At 37.4% G+C, this 18,444-nt stretch overlaps 1 protein-coding gene across 2 annotated transcripts in view; it reads right to left on the bottom strand.

Annotated features, from left to right (window-relative positions):
- Positions 1–306: 306 nt before the first annotated feature.
- Positions 307–18,444, bottom strand: part of LOC121431851 — a 34,129-nt gene continuing 15,991 nt past the window's right edge. The window contains exons 2-4 of one of the 2 annotated variants that reach the window (XM_041629618.1): positions 17,751–17,819; positions 2,597–4,042; positions 307–1,383 (exon numbers count right to left, since the gene is read on the bottom strand). In XM_041629618.1, coding sequence (XP_041485552.1) covers positions 2,643–3,374 — 732 coding nt within the window. In that variant the 5' untranslated portion in view covers positions 3,375–4,042; positions 17,751–17,819 and the 3' untranslated portion in view covers positions 307–1,383; positions 2,597–2,642. The remainder of the gene's footprint in view (positions 1,384–2,596; positions 4,043–17,750; positions 17,820–18,444) is intronic. The other variant, XM_041629619.1, reaches the window with a different exon arrangement.

Here is an 18,444-nt window from a genome sequence, read left to right as displayed (position 1 = left end):
TGTTAAAGTAAAGAGTCTGTATTTCCTACTGTCAAATGGCTAGAAATGACAAATCGAGGACGATGTTGTATGAAAATTATGTAATGATACAATGGTTAAGTGTATCAGGCATAGGCTTCATATCAGTTGAGTATTAAAAAATATGTACCTGGAAAAACCCTAAATTTGTCTTCTCCGAGTGGATTATTATTAACGGGAAGAGGAAATAATTCAAAAGAATTGGTATTTATACATTTTAAACACCAGTGTATCTGTTACATCAGAATCAATAATTAATAAATTAATAGCCTGTTGGTAGTTTTTGACAGATAAGCTAACCAAAAATAAAAACAGGAACTGGGAAGTTGAAATGACAAAACATTATCATCAGAACTGCGCCTGCACCACAGGCTGATCAACAAATCCAGACCCATACATGTGCATACATTAACAGGGATTTTATGCACACAAGCCAAAAGTACTGTTTTACGTTTTCCAAAAACAAATTATTTTATAGAAAAATTTCTATAAATTCCGGTGCCTCCTCTTGATTTTATACATGTACATGACGATAATTGATGCATTTTTTTTCACTGCTAATAGAATAAGGAATATGAAAAAAGGGATATAAATTTCATATCGATTTGAGATACACTTCTTCAAGGTTTGATTATCCTCCATGTTTCATAAAATATTGATAGAATATCGATTAATGATGATACAAAATATCTTACACTGAATAATTTGGAGAGTACATGCTAATAATTGATTATAAAGATAAGGCACCATTTTCTTTTTTCTGGATTACCTTGTGACTTATAACACAAATAAAAAAATTTGGTCTCGTTTACTTTCCGTTAAGGTACCTCACACTCTTAAATAATAAAGTGCTCAGAATGGCCGGTATCTTTATATAGTACTATAGATAAATCTCTTTCCTTTATTTTAAAGTACCAAACAAAAAATCAAAAACTTTATAAAGGGAGTTTGAAAATTCACTTTTTTCTCTGATGAATGTTACTACAAGTATCTTATTAGTAGTCTTCATATTAGTCAGACACTAATATGAAAAGCAAGAAGGGGGATTATTTGCATATTTTGCAAATTTATACGAAATATAAAAAGGAATGAAACTTTTGAAGTATAAACATAAACATGCAAAATCAATTTAATTTATATCAAACTTGGCATTTCATGCATGATAATCACATCAGCATTGCATTTGGTGCTCTCAATTGTAACTGCTTTACAACAAAACATTTGCATTCTTTGCAGTACGCTTCTTTTGCGAGTATTCAAATAAACATAAACAGAATATAACTTTGCAATGAATTAATGACAATGTGAACATTGAAAAAAATATATAAAAATGCTGTCAGCTTGAAATGGCTGGATAGTTTAAACCAGGGATTCTCAAATGGTGGCGCGCGCGCCACTTGTGGCGCACCGAGCCTTGCGGAGTGGCGCTTGGGAGTTGGTATAAAAAAAGTAAAAATAAGGAAATATTGGGGAAATAAAAATGTATCTACCAGTAACCTGAAAATAAGGATTTGGTGATCATTTTAATACAAAGAGAAAACAAAAACTCTTTACTTGACACTTAATGGCTAATTGATTTCCTCAAATTTTGTCCAATTTAGCACTCGATAACCCCTATTATGGAGGATCGATTTTTATTTTTTCTTACAAAGTTTTATTTATTCTTACAAATGTGCCACAGAAGTGATATGAAAACCCCGTTTGTAGGATTTCTATTTCAACGGCGATAAATTTTGCATTTCCAGAGTATAAGTTTTGGTTAAGAGTTAAACATCAAATAATGTGATATTTAAAGAACATCCTGATCATAATAGATTATGAATTTGGGACAGAACAAGCAGAAACCTTGTTTCCGGAGCCGATTAAAATCCGAAGTTGTAAAAGTGAAATATATGTATGCTCAGATGTATTGCTTGCCGTGATTGTCTGCATGCACTCTTGCTAAAGAAGAACTGAATAAATAATACTGCACGTGAGTTGTAGAGAAAGATGGGTAGTTCGGGGCGCTAGGGCAGTGTAACGCCTAATTTTCAGCCCTTGCAAAATCGGGGAACGTAACTTTAGCCACTGGGGTACAGATGGGCCCCCATGTGTTTCACGGCCAAGAAAAAAAAGGAGAAAGGGAAAGAGAAAGAAAGGGAACGAGTGGAATTATCTTAATATTATGTCAAAATATATATTTTTGTATTGAAAAGTTCAATATTTTTACTTCAGCTGCCATATCTAGCCCTCTTGATTTTTTTTACCCATTACGCCACTTGCTTCAGCCAATAGATCTGGTGCAGAACAGTCTGAACTATAGTGGTATCAGTGAACAAGTCACTGGTCATTTTTCTTTTAATATTAATATTGTATAGTTTGTTGGCATTTGTATTTTTTCTGTTGATATTTATTGCAGCACCTCTGCATGGGCAATTTAAAAGGCCTCATATTCCAAAACTTCTGGGGGCTCTGCCCCCTCGACCCCCATCAGGGGCCTCTGGAACCCCTCCGCTGATATTGCGTAATGGATAGTGGAGCATTACCGATTCTCAACAAGAAATGTGGCGCTTCTAAAAAAGTAATTGAGAATGACGGGTTTAAACTTTAGAATGCCTTGAAAGCGTGCCACATGTGCACTAGCCTCAGCTGCGACAAACTTCTGGTGATCGCACAAAGACTTTTTGTCCCTGGATCGACTGGCCCAACGTCGGTTTGGGTTTGGAGGAGTTCAACACAGTCGCGCGCTTTCGGATCAACTTTCCTTTTTGAATGTGGGGTTGACTTCTTGATCGTTGGAGAGAGACCTGACAGCGATCAAGCTGCGGCGACGGTGACCCAGCGCTTAGAGTTCTACGATGCCCTTTCCATGGTGGTCGCTGAGGCTGAGTTTGATGCGTTATGGCAATGTCGTCTTTGCTCTCCATCAGTGAAGGCGTGACGTTAGAGAGTTCCGGCATGGCCGTCTCACGTCTGCTCTCGTCCCTTAATGCGTATAACCACTCCTCGCGAGTATCCCAGCATTCCGTGTTGAATTTGTACACTTGGTTATTTTTCCCACTGAACACAATCTGGAAGCTATATTCCCCGATCGGCGCGATCTTCCCACCTTGGATGTTGCAGAATCCACGCGCCTTCTTCCTGGCTCTTTCTCCGTACCACACAAGAAATGGGCTAGAATCATTGGTGTAGAGCACCATGTGAACGCTCTTGGGCTTCTTCTTGTGCCTGCGCCATGGTTCGTGTACAGAGAGCTGACCTTCCATCAACACGCGACTCATTTGGCAGTTTGTGTACAGGGCATGGACATCCACCTTGGGTCTCTGCGAAGACTCGGACCCTCGCTTCAACAAACGTCTCAGGAATTCAGAAGCCATGGCTGCTGGTGTGTAATCCTTAAAATCCTGTCAGAAGGAATTACTGAAAATTTTCACATCTAGGGAACGGACGAGTTGAAAACTGATAAGATGTATCGTTGAAGTCAAGTGCCAGAGATGGTGGTGTTGCTGAAGTGTTTGACTAGGCACTCCAATCAGTCCGACTTGATTGCTTGTCTAAATGCAAATACCGCTTCTCACCCGCAGGCCAGGGAATGTTTGGTGGGCAGTCCTGCCGAGCAATTTCAACATTTGTTGTGGTTCGAGTTCCAACAGCTACAGGAGGGTGGCAACATCTAGCGGCTTGCTAACGAGGCGGTCTAGTGGGAGAGCCACAGCATGACATATCCCACCACAACCAGAGATTCTGTGCTATCTTGCTAGCCCGGTGTAGATGGCTGAAGGCTTGGGCTGACAATGTATGGAAAAATACCCAACACTGAGGAGCTTCCCGATAATGTATTCAAGTAGTTGAGCTGAGCTCTGGAAGCAGTACTCCTCCGACCTGTGTCAGACACATAATAACAACACTCCCTCCGTTTGCAAAGGCCTGGTGCCTGTCTGTGTGAGTGTGTGTGCTCAAGAGTGAGGGGCTGCAGTCTGCGATGCAATCAGCCAATCAGTAAGCATCCTTCCCTCTGAACAGTGCATTAGTCAAGTCTCGCAGCCTGCAGCAAAAGAGAAGTAGACAGAAACAGGGAAATAGTAAAAATCCTGTGGGCTCTTCCATTGTGCATGCAGGGGTGCAGTGATTTGGTAAAGAAAAAGGGGGTGTGTTTTCACTGGACTATACACACAAATGCAAATAGACTCGGTTGTAGGACATGAAAGTTGTTTATATACTCTTAAAGGGTGCCTGGAAAATGTCAACAATAACAAGGAAGCAGGAAAAAGTTAGATTATTACATATCCAGGATTACTCATTATATACATGTACATTTCATTGAAAGCATACATGTACCAGGGATATGGAATCCCTGCATGTACATTATACCATGATCATACCAATACCAGCAGTGTATACATCCAGATGTATGTAGGCCTACATCAGAAAAAGAAATATCATGCATCCCAATTATTTCAGAAAACAGTTACATGTAGGCATACATGTTTTAGGCCTACAAGACACAAAATGTTCTCAAAGTCAATGGACAGGTTATACTACATGTACATGTAAACATGATGATCATATCTTAAGGATTTCCTTCATTTTATATTTTGCATGACATACCAAACTGAATGGCTCATTGCATTTAGTACACCCCCATGGGTTGGCCTACAAAACTACACAGGTCAGTTTCCATATAATATTAATATTGTACATAAAGTAGTATCATTAACATTTGTTACTTATTTTTAACTTTTACATGCAAATAATACAAATGAACTAAATAATGACAATCAATTACCATGAAAAAGCTTGTGAAACATTTTTGCTGGTATTGTTTTTTTTTCATTAAAAGGAAGAGGTATCCTTCTGGTGAAGTTCTATCACGTAGAGTACAAGTGCTTTCATGAAAATGATCATTTCATTATTTTGGCCATAAAATTTGGGTCACATACAATTATTATATTTATCCATATTTTTTTGCATAAGATCTTATTATTTTGACATGCAACTTTGAAGTTTTAATAATCAAAAGGGATGAAATGAACTTTGACAAAAGTAGAAAAATTCCTTCTCATGGAATGAGAGGTACATTTTACATGCATTATCATCTCTTCCTAAAATGTACCGTATTTAAAGATTTAACAAAATATGGGGAGGATTTGGTTGCTTTTTTTTTTAAGTGAGGGATTTTTATTCAAAGGAAAATTGAATCTACTTCCACACACTGCACAGTTATAAATTTTAGATAAATATACAATTTTATCGACACATCATGTCCAAGCTTTCCCGATCAAATGTTGGCTCAGACCCAAAGACCAATGAATGCATGAAGTCCTACAGCTGCCTACAATGGTGATCAATACTACGATCAATAGCATCTTTTGTTATGAAGCCTTTCAGGACACTCAAGCTAGTCTGCAGGCACAGACTTCTTTGTTTTTTGTTGTTGTTAATTTGTAAATTCGACACTTGAGTGCAGCATACATAGAAATTTGCAGCCGCTGCCCCTTCACCCTCCTAGATTCAATTTCGGAATGAAGTAGCTATAGAGGTACAACATACATGTAATCAGAACAATTTTGTAAGTTATTTCAAAGCAGTCACTTTTACCACTCATGAATTGACAAATTTTGTGTCTGCACACTGAAGACTACCAACATAAAACGCTTCATACTCCACCAGGAAATACACTAAAGAATGGTAGAGAATGGAAAAAAAATCAATATTGAATGCCTTTAGGAAGCCTAGACAGTGCCAGAGGTTGGTCAGCTTCAGATCACCCCCTACCCAGTAGGATTTCAATGGTGTCTTTAGTTTTCTTTTTATGGGTCACAAATTCTTTTGAAAGTTTAAAGTAGCACATAAGGAGCCTTTATTCGTCTGCAATGGTGATTGCATAATCAATAACCTCCATGTATGTGTGTATAAAGGCAAAGTGAATTGTGCCTGAGATATTAAAACCTGAATATCATGACCTTTATACAATAGCTTGGCTTACATAATATTACAACAATGGCAGCATGTAATTTTGCAATTAAAGTAGGCTCAGGCCAAGGGCCTACAATGGTTTGCAATGATGCTTAATATCAATATGCAGGTCTTCTTTCTAAAACAAAATGAATAAAGTTTGCTGTCACAAATAGTTTCACGTTTGTGTGAAATCATCTTCCATGCATCACACCTGCCCCTTTTACACGTACCTCCTGTTTAACAAAGTCTGGAATTCCAAAGATTTAAAAAAAAGGCCTACATGTTACCTATTCTGAAGTCCCTGCTTGTCATTTTCATAACACAATATTGAAGCTGAGTACCCCATCCCCTCCCCTCCTGTCTCTCTAAACTTTTTCTTAAAAAAAAAGAGAAAAAGCTAAAGAAGGGATCTAATACTAATTTCAAAAAGTGTGAATTGCATAGGCCTATTTATAAATCATTGTATAAAAGCCAATGATGGCTATGGCCTTGGCAAAAACAGTGCAAATCTACGTTTTAATCATATATTAAGAAATGATCTCGCTTTCAAAGACAGCAATCAGTTGAAATTTGACATCACGAACAAGCAATAATTGCCACGGCATGCATTTTAAAAACATAGGAGCACTTAAAATGTTATGCCAAAGGGCCCACCTGTAATACATGTAACTGTACTTGTGTAATAGGATTAATACCATAGAGTAATTGACCTAATCCTATTACTGGTATGGTATCAATATCAGCAAGGTTATTCTAGGATATACTTTAAACTGATTAGCAGTATGACCCCAAGGTGAACAGGTTAATGGGATTAACAGATGAATATCAACATGGCTCTGTAGTGTACATTTGTGTGTTCATTGGGAGTGCTACATGTATATCATTATTTTACAGAATACAGTCATATTACAGCTTGTCCATGTAAAGAAGACATGTACCCTTTTGCAAAACAATTAAATCATTTTCAAAAATTATCAAAAGTAAGGAAAAAAAGATTATTTATGGACTTTACAATTACATGGCCCATTAATAAAAAACACTATTAAATCTATAGGCCTACATTTTTAACAAGTACAGTAGCAGTCTTTTTAGTAACTTTATACACTACTTTCTTCTTCTTTTTTTTGGGGGGGGGTGTCTTGGCCTATAATTTTGTACTAAAATCACCTTGATATATCAAATATGGACTTGGTTTTGTAAGGAATCACCTGGTAAAGTTTCCTGGCCAAACAGTTAATTTTTTCTCTTTTTAATATACATTTGTATGCATGTGCCTACATCTAATGGTTATTACACTCCAGGGGACCGTTTCATCAACATTTTTGTCTGACAAGTTGTCAGATCTGACATCTTTCCTTGATTCTGATTGGCTGAGAGGCACTGTTACTATAGTAACTGTCGGATGAAATGGGACTTGTCGGATAAAACATCAAACAAGTCATTTCATGAGACGCTCCCCAGAACTCGCAGTACTGTAGGCACTGGAGATTTTTTCGCAATTTCTCAAGTTAAAATCATCAAAGTTTGGGTCATTTTTTCGGAAATGCGCCCACTGATGTCTTTCAATTACTCTGCGAATGAATTGGTACAAATAATAGTTTACCACAGATCACCTCTTTTGCCTTGAACTGTGCACGGCCAATCACAATCTGTCACCAATAAACAATATAAGACAAAACAAGACAATGCCGACACACATGCATGATTGAGTCACCGGCATAATGAGTGCACTTACAGTAACTCTAAAGTAGACAACTCCAAGGCCAGCAACGAGAAACTGACGTGCGATTGCCTTGGAGGATAGTACATGTACATGTATGCATGCAAGCATGCCTGATTGAGAAGGCAAATCTAGCGGGGAATTAGAAGCACATTTCCTCCTTTCCCATCCACCCCAAAAGCCTGAATGAGTCATTTGTCTGTAATAAATTGCTTACGGGCTGGTAGCGAGACAGGCTGCTATGGAAAATCAGAATAAAAACCAAAAAAAGTAACAAAGGCCAGGCTGCCAAACATGTCCATGTAACTGATACAATACGTAATAACATAAGCATGAACATGAAGCTCAAGTTTCCAGCGTCTTTACGCATGAATGCGTGTTCCTTTTGTGGAGACAGGTAATGTGATTTATTTTGCATGATGCCTCCAGGGTGAGGCAGTATGAATGAACAAATTGTCAAAATATGAAGCAGAAATTCATAAATTTGACAATAGTTCTTGAAGCAAATAAACAAGACAAAGTCATACATTTGATATATGACAGGAAATTAAAACCACACGATGAAACGATGTATTGCTCAAGAACTTCACAGAATCGATGAATTCAGATGGTGGAGACTTCAATATTGCTATTTTGAAGAAAAAAATATCTAGAAATTGGAAGACGGATGGAGGCCTACAAATAAGTCACAGTCATAATTATGAGATGCTTGCAAGTGCTAAATAATGACTTTCAGAATAATTTTTCTTGGGCTCATTTTTACAACAATTCACAGAAATAATGGACCTTACTTTGATTTTTACACAAAAGTCTTTACTCCTATAGACGGCTGATCAAACAAGAATCTAAAGATTGTGCGAAGTCGGATGATGGAAAACCACCACCCCGAACGGTCATAGTTTATGTTTTGCTATTTTGCTGACCTCACCCTGCATTCCTCTAGCGCCATCTCATATCAATCATCCTTGAAATGAACATATTCATGTCAATAAATGAGAGAAAGTGACCATTTAACCACACTGGCCGTGGGTAATAGCAACAATCATCAAAGGGAGATGGTTTGCTTACATAGATGGATTGAATATGACACTGTCTAAACACTCCATACATCATCCTTGCTTGTTACTGGTTTATAATGTAGTCTCTGTCCATAGACTTGGACACCATTCTCACAACCTTCCTATCAAAAACTAGTTTACTGGAAACCAGTTTAGTGGAAACAAGAAAATAAGTACCCGGTAGTGAGAACGGTCAAAGAGGCCGTTCTCATTACGCTTTCTAAAACTAGTTTACTGGAAGCCGATTCAGGAAACCAGTTTGGAAGGTCGCTTTGCTAGCGTTCCCACTTGATCACACAAAAGTGGTTTTCAAAATCACTTCATGTAAAGCACTCGTTGCTATGGAAACGCTTGCAGTGGGGTGACACGTTTCGCGCGAAATTCGAAACCGCAGCATGGTCATTCTACACCTGTCGTGTGGAGTAGCGCGCTCAAAATGTGCGAAGATCGCTTCCCGAAGAACAGTTGTGTCCTCACTTATGCTAAAACCAGTTTAACGAGGCAAAGCGATCTTGAAAAAGTACATCACAAGGTGGTTTTCCAAACTGGTTTCGCTTCCAAGACTGATTCGACCGTTCTCACTACGCTCTAAACTAGTTTCCACTAAACTAGTTTTTAGGAATGTAGTGAGAACAGCCTCAAAGTGATCTTTCAAACCGGTTCAGAAAACCACCTCACGATGTAGTTTTCAAGATCGCTTTGTCTCGTTAAACTGGTTTTAGCGTAAGTGAATTGAGGACACAACAATTTTTCGGGAAGCGATCTTCGCACATTTTGAGCGCGCTACTCCATACGACAGGTGAAGAATGCCTACGCTGCGGTTTCGAATTCCGCGCGAAATGTGTCACCCCACTGAGAGCGTTTCCATAGCAACAAGATTGCTTTATACATGAAGTGATTTTGAAAACCACTTTCGTGTGGTCAAGTGGGAATGCTAGCAAAGCAATCTTCCAAACTGGTTTCCTGAATCGGTTTCCAGTAAACTAGTTTTGGAAAGCATAAAATGAGAACGGCCTCATTAGGTGGTTTCAAATCGCCTCGATCATAAGAATCCATGTTAAATTACAAGATCTGTTTTAGGCTAAAAAATACCCATTAATTATTCCTGCATTCACACCACCCTGAAACATACATGTACCCTTTGGGATAAGTTCCTGAAGTTACAAGCATGTGCAGTATGGTCTGATAAACAGGCAAGGCGCAAGATTCAAAATCACTTGCCCAGCAGCCACCCACGGCACCCGAGCCCAACAACACGTTACATGTACATGTAGGCTTAAAGTAAATTGCTTTCACATTGCCAAAATATCCCCGCGAAATTTCTCGAAATTTCGCCAAGTACATACTATTTAGCGGGTATTTTCTTTCAGGTTAATTACGCGTAGTTTGCTTTCACATTACCAAAATACCTGGTACATCTTCTGATCGGGGTAAATTTTTCGATCAGCGAATACCTGGAACTGAGGAACTTCGAGGCGGTCTGAAACTACCTATAGTTTAATTCTGAAGTGCACCTGAGTCTGTTCAAAGTCACTTTTCTTGACTAGTTCCCGCTGAAGTGAGTGACCACATCATCTCAGTGAATGGGTTTATAGCTCAATGATAATACATCGCATTGATATAGCATTCATATGGCATTTTGTGACCATGTACATGTCCATGTAGATTGTAGGGCACATCATAAATCAGGTACATGTAATATTTTCTCCACTATTGAAATATACAGCCGTCATCCACACACAGTTATTTTTTTCAGGGAAAAAGATTTTTCAAAAAACATGCTATCACATCAATTGGAATGATTTATCTGGTATTTTGTGATCAGGATTGATTATATACCTCCCCATAGAAACTGCAAGCAACAACAAAAAGTGTGCACCAGAAACGTTTTGAGGCATACATGTTCATGTACAAGTAGGTTGAGGACTTTGCTGACTTGAAAACAATGAATTACAAAAAATAGAATTATTGGAATGTGACTGTACTACAAAGTGTGCTGAGACTGATCTGAATTTTTTTCTGATTAAGGAGGTGTGAAAGCCCCCAAGTGAGTGAGCATTTGACTGGATAGAGTTTAAGGAGATGATACAAGTCTGTCATGCTGTGTATCCCAGTCATAATAAACATAGATCACCGAGGAGGTGATAGAGAGGCACTGGGATGACTTTGGACATGCATAATTCATCATTCTGAAGGGGGCACTTTCACACTGCCACTCTCCTGATAGGTAGACCATGAAGCCATTAATTGGCCTGTTCAGCCTTTTTTTTATTACCACAATTATCAGTATCATATTTAAGGCCTCTAAGGGATGCTTGTCAGAAATTAATTGGATATATATACTCCGGTTACACTTCGTAATTCCGAAGCTTCGTAATTCCGAAGGTTCTTTATTCCGAAGGTTCGTAATTCCGAAACACGTAAATTGCCTATACCTCGATGTTCGTTAATCCGAAAACGAAAAAGGGTTCGTTAATCCGAACATTTGTGGCGTAATTCCGACGATTCGTTATTCCGAAGGTTCGATAATCCGAAAACGAAATAAGGTTCGTTGTTCCGAAGGTTCGTTAATCCGAAAACGAAATAAGGTTCGTTGTTCCGAAGGTTCGTTAATCCGAAAACGAAAAAAGGTTCGTTATTCCGAAGGTTCGTTGATCCGAAAACGAAATAAGGTTCGTTTTTCCGAAGGTTCGTTAATCCGAAAACGAAATAAGGTTCGTTAATCCGAAAACAAAATAAGGTTCGTTAATCCGAAAACGAAATAAGGTTCGTTAATCCGAAAACAAAATAAGGTTCGTTAATCCGAAAACGAAATAAGGTTCGTTAATCCGAAAACAAAATAAGGTTCGTTAATCCGAAAACAAAATAAGGTTTGTTAATCCGAAAAATGAAAACCGGGAAAGCAGAGGCAGAGGCAAGGGAGGGGGGCGGGGGACACTGTTGCCGTTCAATTATCATATGAGGATGGGAAGGCAAGGGCGGCCGAACGAACGAAATGGGCACTTTGGTTATATTTTCACCTTAAGATTATCATCTGCTTGAAGTCATTGTGTGTTTGATAGTGATTAAGAAGAGAAAAACTTTTTTGAAGTGACTTCTTATTATGGCAAAATGTATATTTAGGCTTTATTTTTTCGGGAGAGAGTATAATGAGCGAGCGGCTTGGTAAAACAAATTCAAAGGTGAAGTTGTATAACGTTTTTTGTGGTCAGTTATTCTTAAAATGGCATTATTGCAAGGTGTTGCGAGCGTGAATCACAAGCTAAACCTTAGGTTATTTCAATAAAAAATGAAAATTAGTTTTTAAAAATCCGAGCAGATTTCTGCTGTCATTAAAAAAGATGTGCATCTAACTAAAGAATTAACACGAGCGCAAAACGCGAGCTTAAACATACTGACCAGAAAAGGAACCTGTTAAAGAAAGCATTTAGTGACCTCTTTAGGATGAATATTTCACCAATCGAATGAGAGTGCGAAGCGCAAGCTGAAATTTTTCAATATTCCAGCCTGAAAACTTAACTTAACTTGTATACTTTAAAAAGAGTATTTTATTTCGAAAAAATCATGAAAAACGGCATATTTATTTTTGAAAAAGGAACTTTCCCATTTTGGAAAATATTAATTCCCCTGTTTTTTATTCCATTTTTGATGCCCCCTGCCTCCCTCCCGGTGGATCCAACTTTCGTCAAATAGAGGGGGGGGGCAATTTTTTTAAGCCATATTTTCCTTGATCGGCAGTTTAAAGTTGATTTTTGTTTGTTTCTTTGAAAGGGTAGTCCTAACAGTCAATAATTAGCTTTATCCTTATAAAATAAAGTAAATATGTAATAACATGATAAACCCTTTTTAAATAATGCGAGCGCGAGCTATATATTTTTGTTAATATGATGGGCAATATGTTTGTGATCTTCAAAGCGAGATGCCTATGTAACTAAAATTAGACAATAACTGCTAGCAAGAAGCGCGAAGAGAATTTTTAAATATATAAGCTCTGACCTGATCTAAAGGGGACATTTTAAGAACTTTTTGCAGTTAGCCATGAAGACGATGCGTGTTTTAGCCAATGGCGGCGGAACGTTTTTTTTTTTTTGGGGGGGGGGCAAAGCAAAAAAAGGGGCCAATAGGGGCAATTTGGTGCAAACGGATATTTTCACCATTAGATTATCATCTGTGTAAAGAGGTTGTGTGTTTTGTAGTAACTAAATTGAGCACAATTTTTTAAGTGATCACTAAAGTTATATATTTACGTTTCATTTCTGCGAGCGTAGAGAGCAAGCGGTTTGGGGGGAAAAGTCAAATCTGAAGATGTAAAATTCACCTTTTTGGTCAATACTGTTAAAAGGGCATCCTTGTGAGATGTTGCGAGCGAATCACGTGCTCAAACTTTTGGAAATTTCATGTGGGCCTAGAATGATAATATTGATATAGATATCATTTACCCAGGGAAGCCACTTCAGTTCTGAAAACTATTCTCCCAGCTATTATTATTTTTTTTTTACAAGAATGCTTAGAATGTCCAGTTTTCAGGTTGGAAAATCGGAAAAATTTGGCTCACGTTTCTCGCTCGCATCAAGTATTGTTTATTGAGGAACTCATTCTATTCCTGGTTACAAAAAAAAGTATGAAATGTCCAGTTTTCAGGTTGGAATATCACAAATTTTAAGCTTGCGGTTCGCGCTCTCATTATTTAGTTCATGAGATATATATTCTATTCATGAGTCACTAAATGCAGTCCTTAAAAGATTACTTTCTGAAGCCTGTTGCATAAAACTTTTTACCTGAGAAAACTCTGGTAAAAACTGAAAACTAAGGTTAGTCTGATTTCCGCCAATGACTTTAGTACAGGGCAAAAACTCCTGTAAAAACAACCTGAGTTTTCTCAGGTAAAACGTTTCATGCAACGGGCCCCAGGTCAGTATATAAACAAATTACAGCTCGCCCTCGCATTAATTCTTTAGAAAGATACACATCTTTCTCACGATTACAAAAAATGCTCCGAATGCTCACTTCACGTCTTGTTACATGAAATGTCTACTAGTTTCAGCTTGCGATTCGCGCTTTCAACCTTTCACAAGGATCATTATTAGTATTATTTTTATTTTTATTACCAGCAGAAGCTGTTATTTAAAATGACATCCCCTCCAATACAAATCCTATTATCTAGAGGTTGCTCGCACGCTTCCAACACACTTGATCTCCTGCATCTTTAATTAAATCATTTGCTTATAGGCAGCAATTACTCAGATAAAATCGAAATTAGCCTATGCTTGATCAGGGCGCCATTCTTAATGAAATACATGCTTTGGCCCCAACACACATGTATCATCGATCGTTATTACTATCATTGCATAATATCGTGTAATATTGTAATGACAACATCGTTTTTGTTACCAAAATGAATTATTTTCATTTTCGGAAATACGAACCTTATTTAATTTTCGGATTAACGAACCTTATTTCGTTTTCGGATTAACGAACCTTATTTCGTTTTCGGATTAACGAACCTTATTTCGTTTTCGGATTAACGAACCTTATTTCGTTTTCGGATTAACGAACCTTCGGAATTACGAACCTTATTTTGTTTTCGGATTAACGAACCTTCGGAATTACGAACCTTATTTTGTTTTCGGATTAACGAACCTTCGGAATTACGAACCTTATTTCGTTTTCGGATTGACGAACCTTCGGAATTACGAACCTTCGGAATTACGAACCTTCGGAAATACGAACCTTCGGAATAACCGAACCTTCGGAATTACGAAGCTTCGGAATTACGAATGTATGCGATATACTCCATGTATTATCACTATTGCTTGCGATGACTATACAAAGGTGCAAGCCTCCCCCCCAACCATCCCAACCAAAATTTTTAAGAAGATTCCTATTGAATGAAGAAAACAAAATGTGCAATGTTGGTTAATGTGTCTTTATGAGTGTTGATAAAAAAATATTCACAAGATATTTGTGCTTACATGTACTTCCATCACCAGTCCAAAGTCCAAACCAATTATTTTTAATTATAGAAAAAATGTTTTATTTCCAAGTTTGGAATAAGGACTTTCTGTTAGTATGCCTTTATGATCTGAGACTCTGGGTCAATACTGTAAGACCTACACGGTAGTCCGTCATGTGCATGTACCTGTACATCAACACTGTTTAATTGCTGAACAGATGGACAAAGGATGTGTCATCCACTTACATGTAGCAAGAATTTCCAAAATATATTTTTACTAAAAACAGAATTTGAGTAATTTATCCATGAGGAAAGGTAGGGAACGCCTGGAGCAGTGCAGGCTTTCCTTTGACAAAATTTTCTCTCAGTTTTAATCACCAGTGAATTAGTTTATTTATAACAGGGTTTATGAGAGTGTGTATTTAATATAAATGACATGCTGAGAAAGGAACTCAGGTGTACATATGTAACGTAAACAAAACATATCATACATGTAGATAATTTATCTAAACAATGTAATGGTCAGAGTAATGATTTACATGTACTACTATCAAACCCTAAATTCAGCACAATTACAGAACCATGGAGATACAGAATCTCCATGGTAGAACTTTTGCACTTTGAAAGGCTGACTGAAACTCATTGAACACAGTTTTGTTTTGACTTTCGAACAAGTACACGTAGGCCTATTGTACATCAGTACATGTATCAGGTTTTAAAACTGTGATTTGACTGTACCCGTACATGTAGGTTGATTAAACATGGTCGCTTGAATACAGCTTCATGCCATTATGATTATCTCACTGAAAGAGTGACTACATGTATGTGTTATGTAATACATGTACATCTCTGACATTTTAATAATGATCATACATGTACACTGTATAGGCAGAAAGGAAGGCTCTATGTAATTGTTTTCCTATTGATTGGTTGCATAAACAACCCTTTTTAAAAACTGTAAATGGTTACATACTTCCAAAGCATGCATTATTCATACAATGGATCTCATTATAAATCTATGGTACATCTACAGTTTATCTGTGCATGTAGGCCTATACCATAATGACTAAAATCATACTTAAAAATTGTTGTGAAATGCCACCCAGATCAGATTTTGGCTTGTATGGCTTCCAAATGCATGATGCACTCTTTATTCACATTGCATCTCCCTCATTCATGATCACTCTATTATATGTATATGGCAGCACGTTTTGTCTTTGTCTCTTTGAACTTGGCTGGGGGCAAGGGGATTTCATTTTCATAGCCAAAGATTAATGAATGCATTGTCATACCACACCATCCCCTTTTCACATTCTACCAAGACATACATGTAGCAAAAAAGCAGTTGTCTTCTTTACATGCATCTTACAATACAAACCCGTCCTTTGTCTTTGCACCTGTCTTGTCTAAATATAAAAGCACTTCTATCACGCATGATCATGATGGCAGAGTTTATATATACCAGGATAAGGTAACACGATCGCAACCCCCCTGGTGCGAAATTTGAAACTCGGCAGGCACGCATCATCTGCTTGTGTCATATCTTGGTAATAATCTTATTGTACAGATCATCTTCAGTTGTTATTCAGAGGTGTAGCCAGGCATGAGGACAATAGGACATGCCATTTCAGAATTTGTGTTCATGAGTATGTAAACCTTTACGTGTACATGTCACGGAGCTGTCCATAAATGGCACAAGCCATCGATACTGACTATTCTAAACCTTAGAAAATGTGAACATGTACTCTGTTTGGGCCTAAATGCATTGTTTATTTGAAAATATTTTGTTATTTTGATTAATACCGGGTATACAAAAGTGGTATTTTTAATGCTGCTCTTGGTTTTACTTCTGAAAGACTTTGGGCTCCAGGAGTTACACTAAGAACAGACGATCTATTCTTGAAGCAATTCATCAAAGATGTTAGTCTAGATTTTAACATAATCAGAGTTTATTTGTACATAGTACATTTATGTACAAGTAGATTTTAGGCCTATTATAGAGCATAGGTAGGCCTCGTGTACTTAATAGTGTTTGGTCAAATGTAAAACTATGTGGTTTTCAACAGTCACTCCAATTAATAAAAGTATTTGTACATGCAGGCGATGCACCATAAGATACATGAGAGAATCAATTAGAAAAAAAAAGGTTTGCACGAAACTGTAAGCGTAAGCATTTACACATATGTAGGCCTATTGCAATCAGACCACAGACAAGAAAAAATACACTGAAGGCCTACAGATTGTCTTGACGAATGCTTGATTTCAAAGCCAGCAATTTTCCATCTATAGATGATGACACGCACCAAGGTGAAGGCTGAGGAAGGCAATGATGCTCGGGGCTAACCCAGGGCCCCTTTCCAATCTTGGCAATGTCATGTCCATCTACATCTTACTCCTCTGGAATGGTGTTGACTGTTCCGCGGTATGTGTTACCATGGAGCAAGAGAACACAAACCTGAGAGCAGGGGTCCAGGCATTTCGATACACCACGTGGAGGGGCACGAAGAATTCCAACCAATTACTTTAGGGTCTTACGTTGTTAATCTGCTATCGAATATTTCTGTTGTTGGTTTCTTATTGCAATGGCCTCTAAAGAGAGCTCATGGAGAATTAATATTGAAGACCTGATACAACACAGGCCAAAGTACAGAGCCTATGAAGTGATTTTTTTTTAATCTATGTGAACGATGAGATGAAACAAAAGTTACTCCATTCATTCTCAAAATAATCCTATATTGGGGGTAGGCCTACATAATGGAGATCTGTGTGGCAAGGGTAGTTCTGGGTCCATTTCATTATAAAGACTTGTAATAGAGTTTTTACACAATTCCTATAACAAATTTACTGCAAGCCAATAAGATTGAAGGGTTTCAGTAGCTTTTAACTGTTATAGTAAATTTGTTATTATAACAAGTTTTATGAAATGGACCCAAGATTTCATCTTGATACGTGGGGATAAATCCTCTAAATTTAAGAATAAAACAGTATTTACTAGTTGTCTTGCACTGTATGTCGACCTACACTGTAACTATAAAGCACATGCATTTTGTAACAGAGAACATACCTTCAAAATGAAAACAGCATGTAGCCTCCACTCCAGCAGTCAGGACTGATTACCAAGTGCATGCAATACCTATGGAGAGAGAGAAAAAAAGTTATTCAACAGTGAAAATCACAACAATAAAAATCACAGTGCACAAACGAGGGGGGAAATTATCAGTAAGTACTTGAAAAAATATACTGTCTATAATAGAAAAATAAAAGGTGTGGAATGTGTTTCAAACTTTCAAATGACACTTATTTGGGCTTACAAGATACTGAGAGAAAAAACATGATCAGTATGTCATCTCCTGAATACATAGTTCTAAAGCATTGGGATAAAACTTTAGTAAACCACAATGTAGGCTTTATTAGTACAGTATGTAATCGTTTCATCTCATGGTGATTATAGTCATTCTACTGGAGAAGGCCAATGTGTCTTTATTAAACATTGCTCTTTAACTTCCTTATAAAGAATAACTAGCTACTTTACAACAAAGCCAGAAATTCAATTCACAATCTCCTGAATAAAACTAAAGATTGCAGACTGAAGAGCCTACTAAAAATACATCTTCAATTGATTCTTTTCATTCAACACCAAAAGTGATGAAACCTACACCAGTCACAAGAGAAAAAGTAAGGTTATGTAAGAGGGTGGTGAAAGAGCTGCAATTGTTTGCCATGAATATGTTAACTAGTAATAAAAAGTAGCAAGATTG

Source organism: Lytechinus variegatus, chromosome 18, assembly GCF_018143015.1.
Source record: "Lytechinus variegatus isolate NC3 chromosome 18, Lvar_3.0, whole genome shotgun sequence".
Lineage (NCBI taxonomy): Eukaryota > Metazoa > Echinodermata > Echinoidea > Temnopleuroida > Toxopneustidae > Lytechinus > Lytechinus variegatus.
Note: the sequence above shows the minus strand (reverse complement) of the source record. Positions and strands in the feature narration are given on the sequence as shown.